This window comes from Pleurodeles waltl, chromosome 5, assembly GCF_031143425.1.
Source record: "Pleurodeles waltl isolate 20211129_DDA chromosome 5, aPleWal1.hap1.20221129, whole genome shotgun sequence".
NCBI lineage: Eukaryota > Metazoa > Chordata > Amphibia > Caudata > Salamandridae > Pleurodeles > Pleurodeles waltl.
The window spans coordinates 1,738,520,275-1,738,540,178 of NC_090444.1; the positions used below are offsets into that span (position 1 = coordinate 1,738,520,275).

General features: G+C 44.6%; 1 protein-coding gene across 1 annotated transcript in view; it reads right to left on the reverse strand.

The window, feature by feature from the left end:
* Positions 1-889: 889 nt before the first annotated feature.
* Positions 890-19,904, reverse strand: part of LOC138297428 (cysteine-rich venom protein-like) — a 641,907-nt gene continuing 622,892 nt past the window's right edge. The window contains exon 8 of the mRNA XM_069236788.1: positions 890-2,020. Within this exon, the coding sequence (XP_069092889.1) occupies positions 2,007-2,020 (14 nt within the window). The 3' untranslated portion in view covers positions 890-2,006. The remainder of the gene's footprint in view (positions 2,021-19,904) is intronic.

Sequence of the window (19,904 nt, forward strand, 5' to 3'; positions counted from 1 at the left end):
GGTTAAAACACGACTTTGTTAATACAAGTGAAAATACGCAGTTAAAATTGAGACCAGGCGACTAGGCCAAAGCCTCTGTTAAATTTAAGCTAAGCATATAACAGTTTAACGAGAAAATCATAGAATATAGCTTCAGTTATGACACATTCATGCATTTATCGATTTTCATGATTAATTAATCTTGTTTAAACTAATGGCGAACTACTTTGTGGGCACATTTTTCTACATACATTATTTTTCTTTGCTAAAATCATATTGTCTTATACGGTTTGTTACATGATATATGAATGTTTGTTAGTCTTTCTTTTTCTGCTTCATCACAAGCCACAGCCACGCCACTGCACCCTTTGGTCCCACTGAGTTCATGTCTGCCCATAACTAACCACAGAATATTTCATTCTATGAGTTCTAAATAGATTAAGATTAATGGAAACTGAAATATTCATTTTCTTAGTTCTTAGGTTTTGGGGATGTGATTTGTTTCAAGAATGGTCACTTGAGATACATTATGAATGTCTCGGCGCCATTTTCACGTTTTTTCTCAGTACCAGTAGATGAGCAGCACAAGGACTTTAGGACTGCAGGTATGCGGTCTGCAGGTTTCAGGAGGAGGTCGTCCTTGAAATCACAATCAGTATCCATTTTTTTGTTGGAATTAAGGTATATTACCAAAACACCATGGGTTTTGCAGTTACAGACTGGTTCCACCACGGGCTGAATCTGTAAATCTAGAACACCCTGGCACTGACGGAGCCTCTGGTGATGTGCACCTTAGTGTCCTGGGTCGCATCACATCGCAAAAGAAACAGCACCTGGCACCATCTTCCAGAAAAAACATGAATACTCTATTCAGATTACTGCCAAAAAGTATGAAATGTGCATTGAAAGATTTCCAGTAATTATTAAACTTTATTTCATTTTAGATTTCATTTGAAAGCTATCAGAGAATGTCACAATCTCTACAACCATTGTGAATAATCAACACTACAATTGACAGAATATGTTGTGAGATCAGCTACTGTTCCAAATAAAGCGCAGGTGTCCCCCTGTTAAGGATTTTGCTGCGTGAATATTTATTTCTAACGTCTAACCCTTATTTCCTGGTGTTAAGTAACACTGTTAATTGTTTTATTGGCATGTATGATACTACACAATTTACCCTGATTTTGTCCTCAATTTCAATTGTTCGAAATGGTGAAAAATCCCCTACTTACTACATGAGGTTCAAAATTTTATAAGGGAGCGTGTGAAATCCAAAGAAAATCTCTAAATTTCACATTGCAGACTAACATATTTTTATGAAACAACTGTGACGAGGCAATCACATTTAAGATATTCTTTGAAATCAAAATTATTTTATGTCACTTTCCATCCACAGGTATTAGATCAGGCCTACATTAGTGAGCACAACTCAGTTATATAGCTAGCAAAAGTATGGAATTTTAGTTTATTTTACTATCTGAACATCATCTGTGGCCAAGCTGTTTGTCACCTTTAAGAATCACAAAGTCATAACCTGAAGTCAGTTGACAAGAACCTCTAAGTTTGAGGATGGAGTGAACTCTAACGATAAAGGTTTTCAACCACAGGTGAACCGATGATGACAACAATTCATCAGGAGTTTAAAAAGTATTTGGAAGCACATCCTCGAGATCACTAGTATAAATGAAAGGTTTACATAAAACAACCTAGCAGGACTTCATTACAGTTAGAATAGCTAGAATAAATGTACGAAGAGTCTAAAAGACCAATACAGTTTAAAGACACCCCACAAGTGTTACACTCATTAAAAATGATAATCTGATTTCTAAATACACAAAAACCTAAAACCTGAGACATGACTTGGTAGTTAAACAGGAAAAAAGGTCTATCAAAATAAACATAGACAATGTGGCTAAATAGGCAGAAAGTCCAGTATCAACAATGGAACTTGAAGCATTTCTCTCAAAAGTGGTTGATGATGCTCTGGTGTTGTTGGATTGCATGAAGAGTCTGTTGCAGTAAGTTTACGTTTTTTTTGCTGAAAGAGAAAGAAACATATGTCACCACAATATTCTCACATTTGCTCACATTACTCAGACTCATAAGATGACATACAATGTTCAATGATATTCAATGTCACACTTTCAACACATGCTAAATGAAGAGACTTGAGGCAAATGATTGCGGAATGAAGGTCAAAGATTCACATGCATTTGTCCTCAGGAGAACATTGAGGCCCTAATTATAGTTTGGTGGGCAGAAAAGGCCGCCCGCCAAACTCCCGCAGTCAGAAAACCGCCAGTGTGTTCTCCTTCCCGCTGGCCCTATTATGAGTTTCCTGTTGGCCCAGGGGGAAACACACAACAACATTGACGCAGGCTCATAATAGAGCCAGCGGCAATGCTGTTGTGAGTCGGGTGCACCAACACCTATTGTGCAAATCACTGTCTGCAAAGTGACTTGCGCAACGGGGCTGGCCAGGGGGTCCCTGGCACCCCGTCTCTGCCAGCCTTTACATGGCCATGAAACCACCATGTAAACACCAGCGGAGAGAGGAGTCGTAATCCCCAGGGATTGGGCCGGCCGGCACCGGCAGGCCATTGGGTGGCCAAAAAGTGGCAATGCGACTGTGGCAGTAACGCCACAGTGGTAATGTCACGGTCGGACCGTCACTTTAGCGGCAGTTCGACCGTGACCCTGGCGTTCTAGAGACCGCCAGGGTCATAATGAGGGCCTTAGTAACTGAAATACAAAATGTGAACATTCGAATCAGATCACCCTCAGGTTTGTGAAACTTCTGAACAGACGAGTGCCAAAACTCCTATGATGGACGCATATAATATATGTGCCTCAGACCTCCTTTTTTATGATCACATTTCAGAATGGTAAGCATATTTGTGGTGGTGGCAGACAAATAGGTCCATCCAAAAAAACAAGGTAGTATAGCACTTGCTCATCAAAATATATATTCCTACGTCAGTTATTATAAGTATTCTAAATATCAGCGCTGATAAAGTAGAATAAATACTCATAGCCTTTTCATTTTTTATGATACACAAAGGTATTTCGTTGAAACAGTTAAAGCATCATCCACTTGTTCCATCTTTCCAACACAGAAGAGAAAATGTTAATTTCCATTTCAGAGACTTGTTTTGCATTGATAATGTAGATATGTTCTGGCACGTGGATTGGCACATTCCCACCTTTTTTGGTATCCCTTTTAAGATGAAACCCTAGCCCATCAATGGCATCTGACAATATACCCAGATGTTTGACACCACTAACAGGAAGGTATCACTCAATAGGTAGAGATGATGAATCTAAAGGAATTACTAGTCTGGAATGCAAGGAGGGATGGACTTGTTTTTTAACTAATAGCAGTTGAAATGAAAATGATAAAGTTCCCTCAGCCAGAGCCAATCACGAGTTGAAAGTGGAAATATGAATATCTATGCAGTAGTCTACAAATCAAATGTATTAGGAGAAAAAAACAAAATGTGTAAGAGTAATACCAAGACGATGACAGCAGTTGTAGAGCTTCATTCTGTTACACAGCAATATCAGTCTGCATTGTCCTAGATACTTAGGCACAAATGTATGGGGATTTGGCACAGAGCAGCGCAGAAAGTCAAAAGAGACTCCGATTGATTTCAATGGGCCTCTGGGTGCTTTGCAGGATTAGCCTAATAATTTGTGACTCTAGTCCTGCAAAGCGCCGAATTAGTGTCACATATTATGACACTAGTCACCCTAACTACCACCATGGTGCACCGTATTATAAATATGGCGCTACCATGGTGGCGTTAGGGGGGGCGCTAAGGGGTGCAAGAAAAGTGGCATTGCACTGAATGACATAATGCATCCTAGCATCAATTTTTGGTGCAAGGACATATTTAAACAAAAGCATTGTGAACAACAGCCACTCGCATTCCATTGTTCCTCTACATTTCTGTTTTTTAACACTGATTGCGCAATCAATGTCAATATTTACTGCAAATGGCAAGTAATTAGGCAAAGTGGCATTATTTCAGGAATTTAATCTAGGAAGCGTAATGCTAAATTCTTGAAACTGCGCAAATTAAGCAAGTATTTTAAATTTTGTTGAGGCCTAGTTAAAAGCGTTGGTGATACAGTTAGTTGATAGTAACTTTGGGTTGCCCTGGGAATCAACGAAACAGGTTTCTCACGGCAATAATCAATCTTCTAAAAAACAAAAAATAATGACAACTAAGTAATTGAGGTGTCTCATGACCCTAAATGAAACATGTTTTGACTGCTTTCTAGATCTGAAGGATTTCCTTGATGATTCTTGGCATGTTCCAGGCGGAGCAAACTATTCACTCTAATATGTACCTGCATCCAAAGTTCTCTGGGCCAGCATAAAATGTAATGTAAAGCCCCAAATACAATGAAATAAATATAATTGATGAATGCAGTGAAATGTGGTGACCCTGGTGGTCAGTGTCTAAGAGTGGTTGATAAATATTTTTATGGCATAAATACATCTATTGCTGGAGTCATGAGAGATTGTGGGAAATCGGATAAAGGAGTTTGATACTATCATATCCATAGCAACAAAGAAGGTGAGTGATGCTGAGTGTTGGGGTCTATTGCTTGGGTTGACAAAATGCTATAGCTGCGCTTTTGTCCTGGACTATATAGTGAACTCAGAACTGATGTAAGTTAGACATTCTTAACATAGTCCACCTGTAAATCATCCTTCATAGCAAGTTTGTGCACAATTTGCTAGTCTAAGGGAGGTGTTACTGGAAGGATTCCTCCATGATTTTTCCCTGGTATCAAGGGACTTTTTTGCCAGATGCTTAGGTGACCCTTTTTCGAAAGAGGAATGTTGCAGACTGATTAATATTGAAACATTCCCCAACCAGTTTTCCAATTCCATCTCCTAATAAAACAGGGACTGCTGTAGGGGTTTTGAGTAATGCATGTCAAAGTCATTGGGTCCAGCTGCATAATGTTGGAATACACTGAAATGCCTGCATAGTATTATAATCATGATTTGAGATGTCAGTTTACATATCACCTCAAAAGCAGTAATTCACTACAGATTCTTCTTCGTTTGTTAGAAAGGGAATGGGCATCAGTTCTACATCTGCCTGAATTCTGCACTGATTTGGAGATAAAATAGGAAATTGCCTCAAAGAGAAACATTTAGAATAAATGATGAAAATGTTCATGTTAAACTGTAGTGTCTGATTATCAGATGTTAATGGAAATATTAGACAACCATATAGTGAGGAAAATGTATCTCTTTCCATCAACTGCTTCCAGATTTAGAAAGCCAAGTTGGTTTGCTTGGGCGCAGGAAAATGGTTAGTTATAAACACCTGTGGCTGTTTAAACTAGGCCTGGGAAACATTATGATCACAACAGAGTAGTCAGAGTAATTTGAGAAATGACCCATTACTTTTCTGTTGTAAAATTATATGATTATACCAGCTCCAATAATCAAGAAAAATATTGGGGAAAAATCCTTCCAAAGGAGCACATAAACAATGAACTAAGAAAGTAAGTGGCTGCTGGCTACTGCGGTTGGTGTCCTCTAGGATTTAGTGATAATTTCTTTTCATTTTGTTGCAATAATGATAAATGCTGAATTACGTTTATCATGTATCTATCTATTCATGACAAATTTTGTGGTAATTATGAGTAATTATAGTAGTGAGAATTACGTCAGTTACCTCCGACCCTAGTTAAAGCATTAAAACGGCTCATAGCCAAAGGTCTTACAGTAATTGAGGTAGATCTGCAATTGGGAAAAGTTAAACAATGGTTTGAAAATGTCTTTCATATTTAAAATGTCCTGCAGATTACACTACGTTGGCTTAGACTGGTCGCTGTAGTAAATATCAGAAACTTCTGAGTTTTGGGAAAACAGTACTGTGTATAGAAAGGTGTTTGGATGCTTTCTATATCAAAATTGTATGGGTGGTCAGCAAACCACATCCTGACCCCCTAATATCTGAGAAGGGCAAGTTACGTGAAATCAATTATCAGAAGTAATTTAAGATCATTTTGATAATTCAAGAGTTTTATGAACTTTGAGCATCAGTAAGACTTTTTGTCTAGTTGCAAATACAACATTCCTTTGAAAAAACACTATGATCTGGTCCTCACGCGTTTTCAATTGTAAAGTCTTCATCTCTTTGCATAACAATGTGAAAATTCTGATTCAGGTCTCGTATACCAACCTAAAAACTGTTGACTTTCATTTTATAGCTTTGCTCAGCTGCTTGAAACCAAACCAAATCTGCATTCCTTTTCGCAAGTCGGCATACTTCCTTCCCCACTGTACAGGACAATAACAATTTTCTCTTTTCTACCCCTTTCCTTACCTCTGATCTTTCTCCCAATCTTTCACTCATACATAACATAAAACACCAACAATATGTCACCCCAAGTCACAGCCATGCATTCAACATAAGACTCTGGGCCTGATTTAGAACTCAACGGATGGGTTAATCCATCACAACGGTGACAGATATCCCATCCATCATAATCTAAATCCCATAGGATGGAATGTTATTTAGATTTGGGTGAATGGGATATCCATCACCATTGTGATAGAGCAACCTGTCCACCGAGTTCATAATCAGCCCTATGCTTTATACCTTCAACACTAATTGTGATGTGCAAGTCAATCCCAAAAATATTATGTTGGAGTCCTTCCCTTTGATTAATGTTCTTCAACACACTGTATTTTACATTCCAATACAGTCTACTCTGACCAATTTTACACTTACCCTAGACTCCATGAAGACTGTGGATATACAACAAAAGACTCCTAACTTTACTCTCTCGCTGATAAGCTACATTTCTTTTTTTCAAAAAGGGGCATCCTCCCATCGATCCTTTAAACCTTGCACACAACATTAGCCGCCTGCTATCTATCTCTGGCTCCTCCATCCTCTGCACATACTTCTAGTCTATTTCTTATAGTAAAAAAGAGCCCACAATAAAATAATAACACTAACGTCATCCAACAATGATGTCAAAAGAGTGATAATAATTTACAAAAAAGATGTACTAGAACTTCAACTCCATTCTTTTCACATATTGCCTTCATCAAGTACAGTAGAAGGCACAATCCTTTGTTGAAAGGTAGTTTATTAGTAGGGGTTGATAGCAAACCACACTAGTAATAGAGCCACAACCACAATATAAGGTCCAGTCAAGGTATCAGTAAATTAATTCCTTGCACAACCCTTGGTAGCTGACAACGAGCAGGCAGGCTCAACTTAGGAGACAGGTGTGTAAAGCATTTAAAAACACCAATACATTAAAAAACTAAGGGGGTCATTACGACCTCGGCGGTCTTGTAAAAAGACCGCCGAGGCCGCGGGAGACAGAATACCGCCATTGCCGGCGATATTCCTGGCTCCCTATTATGACATTTCCGCTGGGCCAGCGGACGGTAACAGTGTTACGTCCGCTGGCCCAGCGGAAATGTCACATCAACATTGCTGCCGGCTCGTAATAGAGCCGGCGGCAATGCTGATGTGCAGCGGGTGCAGTAGCACCCGTCGTGCATTTCACTGCCTGAAATTCGGGCAGTGAAATGCGCAACGGGGCTATGCCTGGGGGCACCTGCACGGCCCATGCCAAGTGCATGGGCAGTGCAGGGGCCCCCAGGGGCACCCCAAGTCCCCTTACCGCCAGCCTTTCAATGGTGGTGTGTACCGCCACGGACAGGCTGGCGGTCGGGGAATCATAATCCCCAGGGCAGCAGTGCTTGCACCGCTGCCCTGGGGATTATGACCGCCAGGCGGAATCCTGGCAGGATATTGGAGGGGCCGGCGGTATGGCCGTGGCAATTCCGCCACGGTCATAATTGCTGGCGGTACACCGCCAGCCTGTTGGCGGTGTTACCGCCACCTTACCGCCGGCCGCCAGGGTCGGAATGACCCCCTAAGACACTACCCATAATAAAAATCAAACACCAATTTATAAAAATAGGAAATATTTTTATGAATAAAGTGACACCGAAATGACAGAAATCCACTGCAGGGAACCAGAGATATGCTTTTTAAAGATTATAAGTAAAAAAAAACACTTAGAAGCAAATAGAGCTCAAAGGGTTAAAAAGGTCGAGCTGGACTGGGACAAAGTCAAGAGTTCCAGCCTCTTGTGATGAAGGAAAGTGGTCCTCAACACCAATTCACAGTTCCAGAGTCTCTGAGTTGTTCCTTGGGACATTGGGATTACAATTCCACAACTCCCTGGCCAAGTCATTAAAAGTCCACTGAACGCTGTTCCACTGAGCTCATCTGGCAGGAGTTGATGCAAGTGATTCTTGGTAGCTCCTTCATGCCTGTAACTTATGGAGAGTCCATGCCTGAATTATTTAGAAGCCAGGTAAAGTCCTCATGAAGCCGAGAATGAGCATCAGGTGCAGTTCTTGTGAGTGAAATCCTTCTTTGTACAGATCCGGGGTTCAGCAGGGCAGCCCTTCTTCTTCTTGTTTCCCGATATGGATCTTTGGGGGTCCACAACACCAGTCCAAGGATCTCGAATCTCTGAGCTGGACCTTAGGATGTTGGGACTACGTTTCCCTGAATGCACTTGGCCAGTTCCTTGAAAAGCCACTGGAGGTCTTCTTGATGGAGATGGTGTGGGCAAAGCTCTGTTAACCTGTTGCTGTCAGGCAGTCCACTCCTTCACTTCTGAAGGCAGGCAAAGCCCTTAAAGCTGTATTTCCTCAGTGTGCAAAAGGTGCAGTCTTCCAGAGTGCAGTCCTTCGGGGTGCAGACCAGGGTTCCAGCAGGACAATCCTTCTCCTCTTTCTAGTTTCAGGCAGGGATCTGATTTGCTGGGCAACTCTTCCATATTTACTAAGGCGGTCCCGCCGAAAGACCGCTCTGCGGTCAAAAGACCGCGGCGGCCATTCCGGCTTTCCCGCTGGGCCGGCGGGCGACCGCCAGAAGACCGGCGGCCGGCCCAGCGGGACAGCCCCTTCAACAATGAAGCCGGCTTGGAATGGAGCCGGTGGAGTTGAAGGGGTGCGACGGGTGCAGTGGCACCCGTCGCGATTTTCACTGTCTGCGCAGCAGACAGTGAAAATCTTTGTGGGGCCCTGTTAGGGGGCCCCTGCACTGCCCATGCTAGTGGCATGGGCAGTGCAGGGGCTCCCAGGGGCCCCACGGCACCCGTTCCCGCCATCCTGGTTCTGGCGGTGGACACCGCCAGAAACAGGCTGGCGGGAAGGCGCTCGGAATCCCCATGGCGGTGCTGCAAGCAGCGCCGCCATGGCGGATTCCCTGGGCCAGCGGGAAACCAGCGGGAAACCAGCGGGAAACCAGCGGGAAACCGGCGGGAAACCGCCGGCTCCCCTTTTCTGACCGCGGCTTTACCGCTGCGGTCAGAATCACCCAGGAAGCACCGCCAGCCTGTTGGCGGTGCTTCCGCCGCCCTCCACCATGGCGGTCATGGACCGCCAAGGTCAGAATGACCCCCTAAGTGTTCCCGGACTGGCAAGCTGGGGGGCTCCCCTGAACAATCAGGTGCAGGGTGCCACTCTCTGAGGTGAAGACTTCCTGTGAAGTGTGGCACAAATCAATCCCAGGAAGCACTATTGTTTCAAAATCCAAAATTAAGGAAGTTTCTCCTTGAGATTAAGATCTGGCTAAGTCATCCCACTGGTGTGGCTAATTTCCCTGAACACCCTCCTCCAGCCCCTCTGCTAATCTAATTCCATCTGGGTGATGTGGCAGGAAGTTGGGGTGAGCCTGTGTCCTATCCTAACTGTCATCCCCCCTTTGAAGACAAGTTTGTCTACCCAGCACCCTTCCCGTCTTTTGCTCTCTTATCATTTTAAATCAAAAAAGGACATGTTTAGCTCTTTCCTAGCAATAGTTATACTTTACTAAAGTATTCCCATGTTAGCCTACAGAGGAGAAAAATGAAATTGGCAGTTTTACCCTCACCACAGCATAAAAAACATCTTTCATAATGTCCCTGCTTATAGTTACAAGGCACCCTACCCCTGGGGCACTTAGGGGAGACCCTGGGGATCAAATATGTAAAAATAAGGTTGTTTGAGACTTTAGAAGTACCTTTAATTTCAAAGATGAATTTCCATATAAAGTTCTTTAAAAGCAGCCTGCAAAGCAGGGCTGCCTTTTAAAGTGACAGCAGGCCACACAGCAGTGCACACTTATGTGCATTAAATCTGCTGAGCTTCTAAATCTACATGCCCTACCATATGCCAGGGACTTATAGGTCAGTTTTCATGCCAATTAGAATTATGCCTAATTTGCATATACTTTAATCAGAGCACACACCCTGGGTCTGGTTAGTAGAGCCAAGGGCACCCTCAGAGTCAGAAAACCAGTATTTAGTAGTTACAAATACGGGCAAAAAGTGGGGAATACTGCAAAAAGCCCTGGTTTCTCACATCCTTGAACTCCCACACAAATCTATAAGCCTGGCAACCTTAACAATAGTCTAATTACTTTGTTCTCCAATATTAACATACTTCATTCCTCTTTGAAGTGTTTCCTCAATATTTGTAGAACAGCTGCCAAACAGGGAATTGAAATTACAAACACAATCTAAGCTAAGAATCTGTGACTTTTATTCCTGACAAAAACCTGTCTAAACAGATACCTCTAGGCCTGTGTTATATCATTGAATTCCTCTCAGTTACCCGACTATCCACATTGGCAAAGGAAATATTCTTAAAGCCTAGGTACCTCTACCTGTTTGGCAGACAGGGTACCTGGCATTAACATGATGAAATACATTGCAGACTACACTCATGGTTAACTCACTCTATTTAGAGTCAGGAGAACTGTCATGATCCTGCTGTGAAGCGGCCATTGGCTCTGCCTGAAGAAACAACTGATAGACAGTCAACGTAATAGGACTATTGGTAGATGAACATTAGACTGTCCGCCATATTGAGGACGGATATTTTAAGGGAATATTTTCCTGTTTGAGGCACCAAGGCAAGCCTGGGGGTCTCCAATAGAAAACAGAATAAATTACTTCACATGAAAGCACCCAATGTGTCAGGGCTATTTATTCTTTGAAAATATAATCCAGTTTGCTACATGGGTGCATTGAACATAAAGCCCTGCTGAATAACATGCGAGAATCATATTAGCCATACCGGATAATACCTTTCAATGGGATTTCAAATTACACTGAAGAGTATTTAATAAAAAGTCTGTCTCTGAATCATCTATCTTTTTGGTCAGTGATAACATCAACCAGATATGCTCAACAGATTGACATGAAATGTACTGCATCCTGTCCTTCGAATTATAGAAAAGGCGCTCTCAATAATGAATCTCCTATGCAAGTTGCTTCCGTATCTCTTCTCTTTTATGCTCTGAAACATTGATCATGGGACAACCCAATAAACCCAAAATATGGGTCGCAGAGGATAAAGACATCAGCTTTTGCAACCGGAAAACCAGCCTTGCTCACAAAAATCCATAGAAAAAGTGACTCAACAGGGGTGTAAGCGGCTTGTAAATAAGCCCCTGAGTGCGCCATTGAGCTCAGTCTGCTAGCCGCAAGGAAAGGTCAATACAAAAGTCATGCCCATGAGATGTGGCTCTTTATAAGAAGGGAATGATCATTGAGTTCACCTAGAGGTGGTTTGACTCTGGGCAGATCAGCGGTCAGCAAAGGGAAAACAATGTGAAGTTACTTAGCACTGAGTACAGGAAATGTTTTAAAAACTGAACTATTTGAAGGATGTGGAGTTTTGGATATATATATAATAATATGGAAACAAATGTGGTAGTGTAGATACACTCTACAGTATCTTGTGAACGCAAATGCAACAATTATTCCGGGTCTCAGAAGACATCCTTCTGAAACCCATAAAAGCTGTTACACATACCTATCAACATTTTGAGTCTCTAAAAACCAGCGTTTTGGTGACCGGACTGAATAGAAATGAAACATTTTGGAGACTGTAAGGTTTCAGGGTGGGTGATCCCAATGAAACATAACTTAGGCATTTCTCCTGTCTGGAGGGTCACAATGGGTTCAAAGATGGGGGCACTCTCCAAATGAGGGTTGTTAGAAATGGGGTCTTTGGTTGACAGTCAGGTTACCCCCTGTTCAAGCAAGGACCCTCACTCTAGTCAGGGTAAAAGAGAATGACCCTCAGCTAACCCCTGCTAACCCCCTTGGTAGCTTGGCAGAGCAGTAGGCTTAACTTCAGAGTGCTAGGTGTAAAGTATTTGTACCAGCACACACAGTAACTTAATGAAAACACTTCAAAATGACACAACACCAGTTTAGAAAAATAGCAAATATTTATCTAAACAAAACAAGACCAAAACGACAAAACTCCGACATACACAAGTCAAGTTATGAATTTTTAAAGATTAAACTCAAAAATAGCGCTTAGAAACAAAAATGCTTCGATGAGGTGTTAACACGGCGTCGTGACGGAGTCATTCCCAACAAGCCGATACCAGCGGCACCGGACACGGAGTCGCGTAGACCCCCAAGTACAGTACCTTTGGTGAAGAGTGAAAACAAGTTGATGCGCAAAGTCAGGGATCGCGGCGTCTGTGTGAAACGTTGAATCCGCGCACCTCGAGTGGCATCGGTCACGACGTGGTGCGGAGACTTCCACGGAGTCGTGGACTTCAGCGGGGCTGCAGCGGCGTCGGGCCTGCAAAGATCTTCGCATTCCAGCGAAGGTCACGGCATCGGGTGCAGGCGGCGTAATCGGATTCAGCAGCAGCGTCGGTCCGAAGTCATCCGAAGTCGATTTCCTTGGATTTCCACCAGTTTTCCTTTCAAGGGCCCAGGGACTGGATAGGGTACCACTTGTGAAAGCAGGAGTCTCTCCAGAGACTCCCGGTGCTGGCAGAGAGCAGTCTTTGCTGTCCCTGAGACTTCAAACAACAGGAGGCAAGCTTTAAATTAAGCCCTTGGAGATTTCTTCACAAGATGGAAGGCACACAAAGTCCAGTCTTTGCCCTATTACTCTGGCAGAAGCAGCAACTACAGGATAGCTCCACAAAGCACAGTCACAGGCAGGGCAGCACTTCTCCTCAGCTCTTCAGCTTTTCTCCAGGCAGAGGTTCCTCTTGTTTCCAGAAGTGTTCTAAAGTCTGTGGTTTTGTGTGCCCTTCTTATACCCAATTTCTCCTTTGAAGTAGGCCTACTTCAAAGCAAAGTCTCTAGTGAATGTGAAATCCTGCCTTGCCCAGGCCAGGCCCCAGACACTCACCAGGGGGTCGGAGACTTCATTGTGTGAGGACAGGCACAGCCCTTTCAGGTGTAAGTGACCACTTCTCCCCTCCCTCCTAGCACAGATGGCTCATCAGGAAATGCACACTACACCCCAGCTCCTTTTGTGTCACTGTCTAGTGTGAGGTGCAGCCAGCCCAACTGTCAAACTGACCCAGACAGGGAATCCACAAACAGGCAGAGTCACAGAAATGGTATAAGCAAGAAAATGCTCACTTTCTAAAAGTGGCATTTTCAAACACACAATCTTTAAATCAACTTTACTAAAAGATGTATTTTTAAATTGTGAGCTCAGAGACCCCAAACTCCACATGTCCATCCGCTCCCAAAGGGAATCTACACTTTAATCAGATTTAAAGGTAGCCCCCATGTTAACCTATGAGAGGGACAGGCCTTGCAACAGTGAAAAACGAATTTAGCAATATTTCACTGTCAGGACATATAAAACACACTACTATATGTCCTACCTTAACCATACATTGCACCCTGCCCTTGGGGCTACCTAGGGCCTACCTTAGGGGTGTCTGACATGTAGGAAAAGGGAAGGTTTAGGCCTGGCAAGTGGGTACACTTGCCAAGTCGAACTTATAATTAAAACAGCACACACAGACACTGCAATGGCAGATCTGAGACATGATTACAGAACTACTTATGTGGCTGGCACAACCAGTGCTGCAGGCCCACTAGTAGCATTTGATTTACAGGCCCTGGAACCTCTAGTGCACTTTACTAGGGACTTACTAGTAAATCAAATATGCCAATCGTGGATAAACCAATCACATACAATATACACAGACAGCAGATGCACTTTAGCACTGATTAGCAGTGGTAAAGTGCTCACAGTTCAAAAACCAACAGCAACAGGTCAGAAGAAATAGGAGGCAGGAGGCAAAAAGATTGGGGATGACCCTGCATAAGCAAAAAAGTCCAACATGACCCACTACCAGCCAAAAGCCAGGGGAGAACAATCAATACCTTGATGTGCTTTCCTGATTGGGGCGATAGAACAGGGACCCAGGCCCACAACAACAGGGGCATGTTCCAGTTCTACGCCTTCCTGACTCCAGTTGGATCCCTCTGTCCATACTCTCAGGGCCCACCAAGCTAACCCATGGGGAACCCTTCTTCACATCTGCAGATACCATCTGTGCAGCACCTAACTTTACTTTGCTCACAGATGTATCCCAATGGGCAGATAGTACCACCAGGGCCAACACAGTGGTGTTGCCCACTCCACCCCTGGGGTGGGACTCTTGTCCCCCCTAGGGGCAACTCTGTCCACCAGGACAGCAAGCCACAGTGACCCCTGACAACTGTCAGGGATGAGAGCCCGACCTCAGGCCTCTCCAACCACTGTGACTGTGGAGAGTGGGGGGCGGTAGCCCCAGGTGCTTGGCACTCTTTGACCACTCTCCCTTCCACCAGGTCAGGGATAACAACCTGACCCTGGTCCTCCCCTCTGGGGCTCTACCCTCCCTGCCGGAGCGGCATCCCCAGAGTCCAAAATTGTCAGGGTGCTTGTAGAAGCAGTCCTGCACAATTCTTCCACCCGTGCAGGGATGTTAACCTGCAACTGGTCCTCCAACCTGGGGTCTATACCTTCGGGTTGGACTAGGGCCAGGGGTGAGGCTTCCCTCCCCCTGCCCTCCCTTCTGGGGTCCTGCACCCCCCAACTAGGAGTGGCCCCCTCAGAAGACAACATGGGATGGGCACTGTAAGCAGTAGCCCCTTCCTCCAGGTCAGGGGGGACACCCTGAACCTGATTCTCCAGTCCAGGGTCTGTACCCACAGACTGGACCACCACCTGGCAACCCAGGACTTTCTGGGGAGCATACCTACCCCCCACCAGGTCAGAGTTTACCCTCTTAACCTGGTCATCCAACCCAGAGTTACCACCCTGCAGTTGAACCACTGCCCGGCGCACCAGGACTTCCTTCGGAGCACACCTACCCCCCATCAGGTCAGAGTTTACCCCCTGAACCTGATCATTAAACCCAGAGTCATCACCCTGCAGTTGAATCATTGCCTGGCACACCAGGACTTCCGGGGGCACACTTACCCCTCAAGGGACACACCGTCCCCAAGGGCCACACAAGAGTCTGGCTGGTGCAGGTCTCCTGACCTCTGCCCATCTGACAGAGTCTGGATTCCCCCCAACCCAGAGATGGTCTCACCAAGTTCATTCTTGGGGGGCTCTTCTCTCAGAGCTGACCCCTGACCCTCCAGCTTCTCCACTGGGGTCCGCAACCCCCTCTCAACCCTCTGTCTGGACGTCTGCACCCCCTCACTAGGAGTGGTACTGCCAGACACCAGAACTGGTGGGTCGCTGGCTACAGCCACCCCTCCAAGTTCTCCTGACACTGTGGGGTCTCCCTCAACAGATGGCCCAACGGTATAGGCTAGGCCCCCCTCCTGGTGTTCCCTCATGGAACACTCCAGGACCTGGGACCGGATCTTGGGCATCTTGGGCCTCAGCCCATCCCCATTCCCTCTCCTCTGAGACTGGATATGGGGTTCCTCACCCTTCCCACTACACTGGGACATACCTGGGACACTACAATCCTTCCCTACCTCACCTAGTTGAGAAATACCTAGGCCACTCCCTTCAGGAGCACCCCCAAATGCCTCTTCAGACTCTCTGGTACTCACCCAGAGGTCTGCCTAGAGTGTAAGTTCCCTGGGGTCAGACAACTCATACTCCACCTGGTGTTGGCATAGCTCTGGAAAATAAAGACTAGACATATGCTCTCCAGCAATTACATCACTCAGCCCCTCACATGAATTAACCAAAGTACCCTTCACCCAACCATCCAGTGACTCTGCTTTGAAAAAACACCCCACATCACCCTCCTGAGACTGGTGAGACAGTACCTGTCTGTCCCTGACACTCAACCCACACTCTTCTGGGATGTCTTCACACTCCATTACAAAGGACTTCTACCTGGGGGAACCCCTCTCCCTGTCACTCTCAACTAGAGTCAGTAGAGTGTCCCTCCCCATGCCAGTTCCCCAATCCACCTCAGGGACCCTGTGCATCACTGGAGCTACCTCATAACCCTGAGCCTCTTGGTGTGTGCTAACTACCTCCTTCAAGTAGGGCACCACATCTCTGGGCATGTGCACTTCTTCAGCAGCACTGGATATAAAATTGTTGCTGCCACCATTCCAGCTGGACTCAGCCCTCATGACTTCCAGCTCCTTCATTTTGAGCTCATAAACCCAAATCCTCTTTTTAATCTCTAAGTCCCTCCTCCTTTTTTCCAACTCCTTCTCCCTTTGCATCCTCAACTCCTTGAACTTCAACTGGTGAGCCCTCTCTGCCTGTCTGTCCTGTAACTCTACAGGAGTCAGACCCTTGGGTGGTACCCTGCTACCCTTCCTGGGGATCCTCCCCCCAGGCATAACAGGTACCCCCACTACACCACTGTGTATCCTCTGCACTTCCCCACTCACATTCTCCTCCTCTGTATGCCCTCCAGCCTCCTTGACTGTCACCCAGGCCCTCTGTGCCTTTTGCAGCTCCCCCTCCCTGGTGGAGCTCTCAGTGAGACAGTCAAGATCTTTAATGAACTGTTTCAATTGAGCATCTGAGTACTCCTTCAGTTTCTCTATTTCAAACACAGCTCCAGCTGTTGCATCTCCAGTTTGAGACATGATGGTCACAAGTGTAAAGTTCCAAAGGAAGAAAATAAGGGCCATATGTACGAACACATTTTCCCATAGACACAGAATGGGTAAAGCCCTTTGCTACATCTGGCCCTAAGTTCCCAATGAAGTAAAAAGAATCAGTCATAGGATCAGCAAAATCATGGAAGTAGAACAAAAAGAAGTCCTTAAGAGAAAAAGCAAAAGATCACCAAACAAGTAGTATGTGGTCACGTAGTGGTCTGCACTCAAAATAGTAGTGTACACTTAATCACTGTATGTCAAGTACAAATACAAGTCCAAATCCCAACCGCTGATCATCAATGTTAGAAATGGGGTCTTTGGTTGACAGTCAGGTTACCCCCTGTTCAAGCAAGGACCCTCACTCTAGTCAGGGTAAAAGAGAATCACCCTCAGCTAACCCCTGCTTACCCCCATGGTAGCTTAGCAGAGCAGTAGGCTTAACCTCAGAGTGCTAGGTGTAAAGTAATTGTACCACCACACACAGTAACTTAATGAAAACCCCCCATGTTAACCTATGAGAGGGACAGTCCTTGCAACAGTGAAAAAGGAATTTAGCAATATTTCACTGTCAGGACATATAAAACACACTACTATATGTCCTACCTTAACAATACATTGCACCCTGCCCTTGGGGCTACCTAGGACCTACCTTAGGGGTGTCTGACATGTAGGAAAATTGAAGGTTTAGGCCTGGCAAGTGGGTACACTTGCCAAGTCGAACTTACAGTTAAAACTGCACACACAGACACTGCAATGGCAGGTCTGAGACATGATTACAGAACTACTTATGTGGGTGGCACAACCAGTGCTGCAGGCCCACTAGTAGCATTTGATTTACAGGCCCTGGCACCTCTAGTGCACTTTACTAGGGACTTACTAGGAAATCAAATATGCCAATCATGGATAAACCAATCACATACAATTTACACAGAGAGCATATGCACTTTAGCACCGGTTAGCAGTGGTAAAGTGCTCAGAGTTCACAAACCAACAGCAACAGGTCAGAAAAAATAGGAGGCAGGAAGCAAAAAGATTGGGGATGACCCTGCATAAGCAAAAACGTCCAACAAGGGTGATTTGGGCAAACTGTCCTATAGGAAGCACTATTGTAGCTCATAAGGGGCCAGATGTACGAAACGTTTTGCGACTCGCAAACGGCAAAATTTGCCGTTTGCGAGTCGCAAAACGCGTATCCCAATGCAGAAATGCATTTTGCGAGTCGTTACCGACTCGCAAAATGCATTTCAGACTCGCAAATAGGAAGGGGTGTTCCCTTCCTATTTGCGAGTCGCATTGGGATGCAATACCATTTGCGACCGCATATGCGGTCGCAAATGGCATCGCAGTTACCATCCACTTCAAGTGGATGGTAACCCAATCGCAAATTGGAAGGGGTCCCCATGGGACCCCTTCCAGTTTGTGATTGCACCCAAAAATATTTTTTCAGGGCAGGGAGTGGTCCAAGGGACCACTCCCTGCCCTGAAAAATCCGAAACTAAAGGTTTCGTTTTTTTTTTGTAGTGCAGCTCGTTTTCCCTTAGGGAAAACGGGCTACACTTCAAAAAAAAAAAAACCTGCTTTATTGACAAGCAGGTCGCTAACATGGAGGCCTGCTGACGTCAGCAGGCCTCCATGTTAGCGAGTGCCCATACTCGCAATGGGGCCGCAATTTGCGACCCACCTCATGAATATTCATGAGGTGGGTCATTGCGACCCCATTGCGAGTTGCAGTCGGTGTCTGAGACACCGTACTGCATAGCAATTTGCGACTTGCAAATTGCGAGTCGCAGGGACTCGCAATTTGCAAGTCGCAAATTGCTTTTTTCGTACATCTGGCCCAAGGTGAGGATAGTGCGACTAAACGTATGTAATGCTGCTTGGAATTCATATGTCGATGTAAGCTGTACATCTGGTTGGGGTAGAATCAGACATTTGTCCTGCCTCAAAAAGGGCAGTTGGCCTGCATTGGAATTAGTCTTCTGACAGACTTGCCTCTTTTTTCAAGTATTCAAATTGGGAAGCATTGCACCACTTCTAAAGGTGGGTGCATCACTGTAGTGCGCCCTGCAGAGCCTCATACTGTTCCTACTATTTTACATTGGCCACTTCTTCTCTGCCTTTGGAAAGTGTTTTCTATCCCAGAAGAAGTTCCTGGAGCTTTAATGTGGAGGAATTAGATGAAAGACACTTAACATAAAAACTTCTTGACAAAAATAAGCACTGGTGTGTGAAAGTGCAGGATTACAGACATGACTTTTGGATTACTGTGATGCAGCATGGGATAGACACATGACTAAGGATGGTCCCTGTTCTCAGTGTAGTTCCCCCGAATATCGAATCAACAGTATAAATGGAACCGAGTTTTGAGAATAAAATATTGACAGGTAAGTCCAGATTCTCTATACCTAACTCCATAAATATGTACCTATGAGTATACATATCTTCAACGTATGTAAATGTGGAATTAGGAATAGTAAATCTATACTTCCCTGTATGCACTTATCTTTCAAATCATTCACTGTTTTGTCCCTCAATATTCAGTCCTCGATATTAGTATGCCACAATATTGTTGGTATCAATATTCACTAGTACAGCCATCCTCAACACATTTCTTCATTTGCATGAGTAGAGCTTAGATTGTATTACAATTCCTGTAATCATACTTCATTGAAAACAAAGTAAAAATGGTAGAGCTCTCCTACATTTTCATAAGTGACATAGCTAATTCGCTGAACTCAGAATGTTTTTTAAACAGATAACTCAAACTGATCTGTTAAATATCTTTGCAGGCCACAGACCAAGTACACATAGCTCAATTCTAAATTACATTAGCGTCTTCTCTATTTGGCTTAATCTATTATTTTTTTATTTCTGATAGGAGTCCCTGTTTGAAAACAGGCCAGGTTACCTCTTACTAAACTGTCTGGTACAGATCCCGAAGATCTAAACGATTTTCGCCCAGTATCTAACCTTATCTCAAATTGCAAATATGAAATAATATTGATTATACA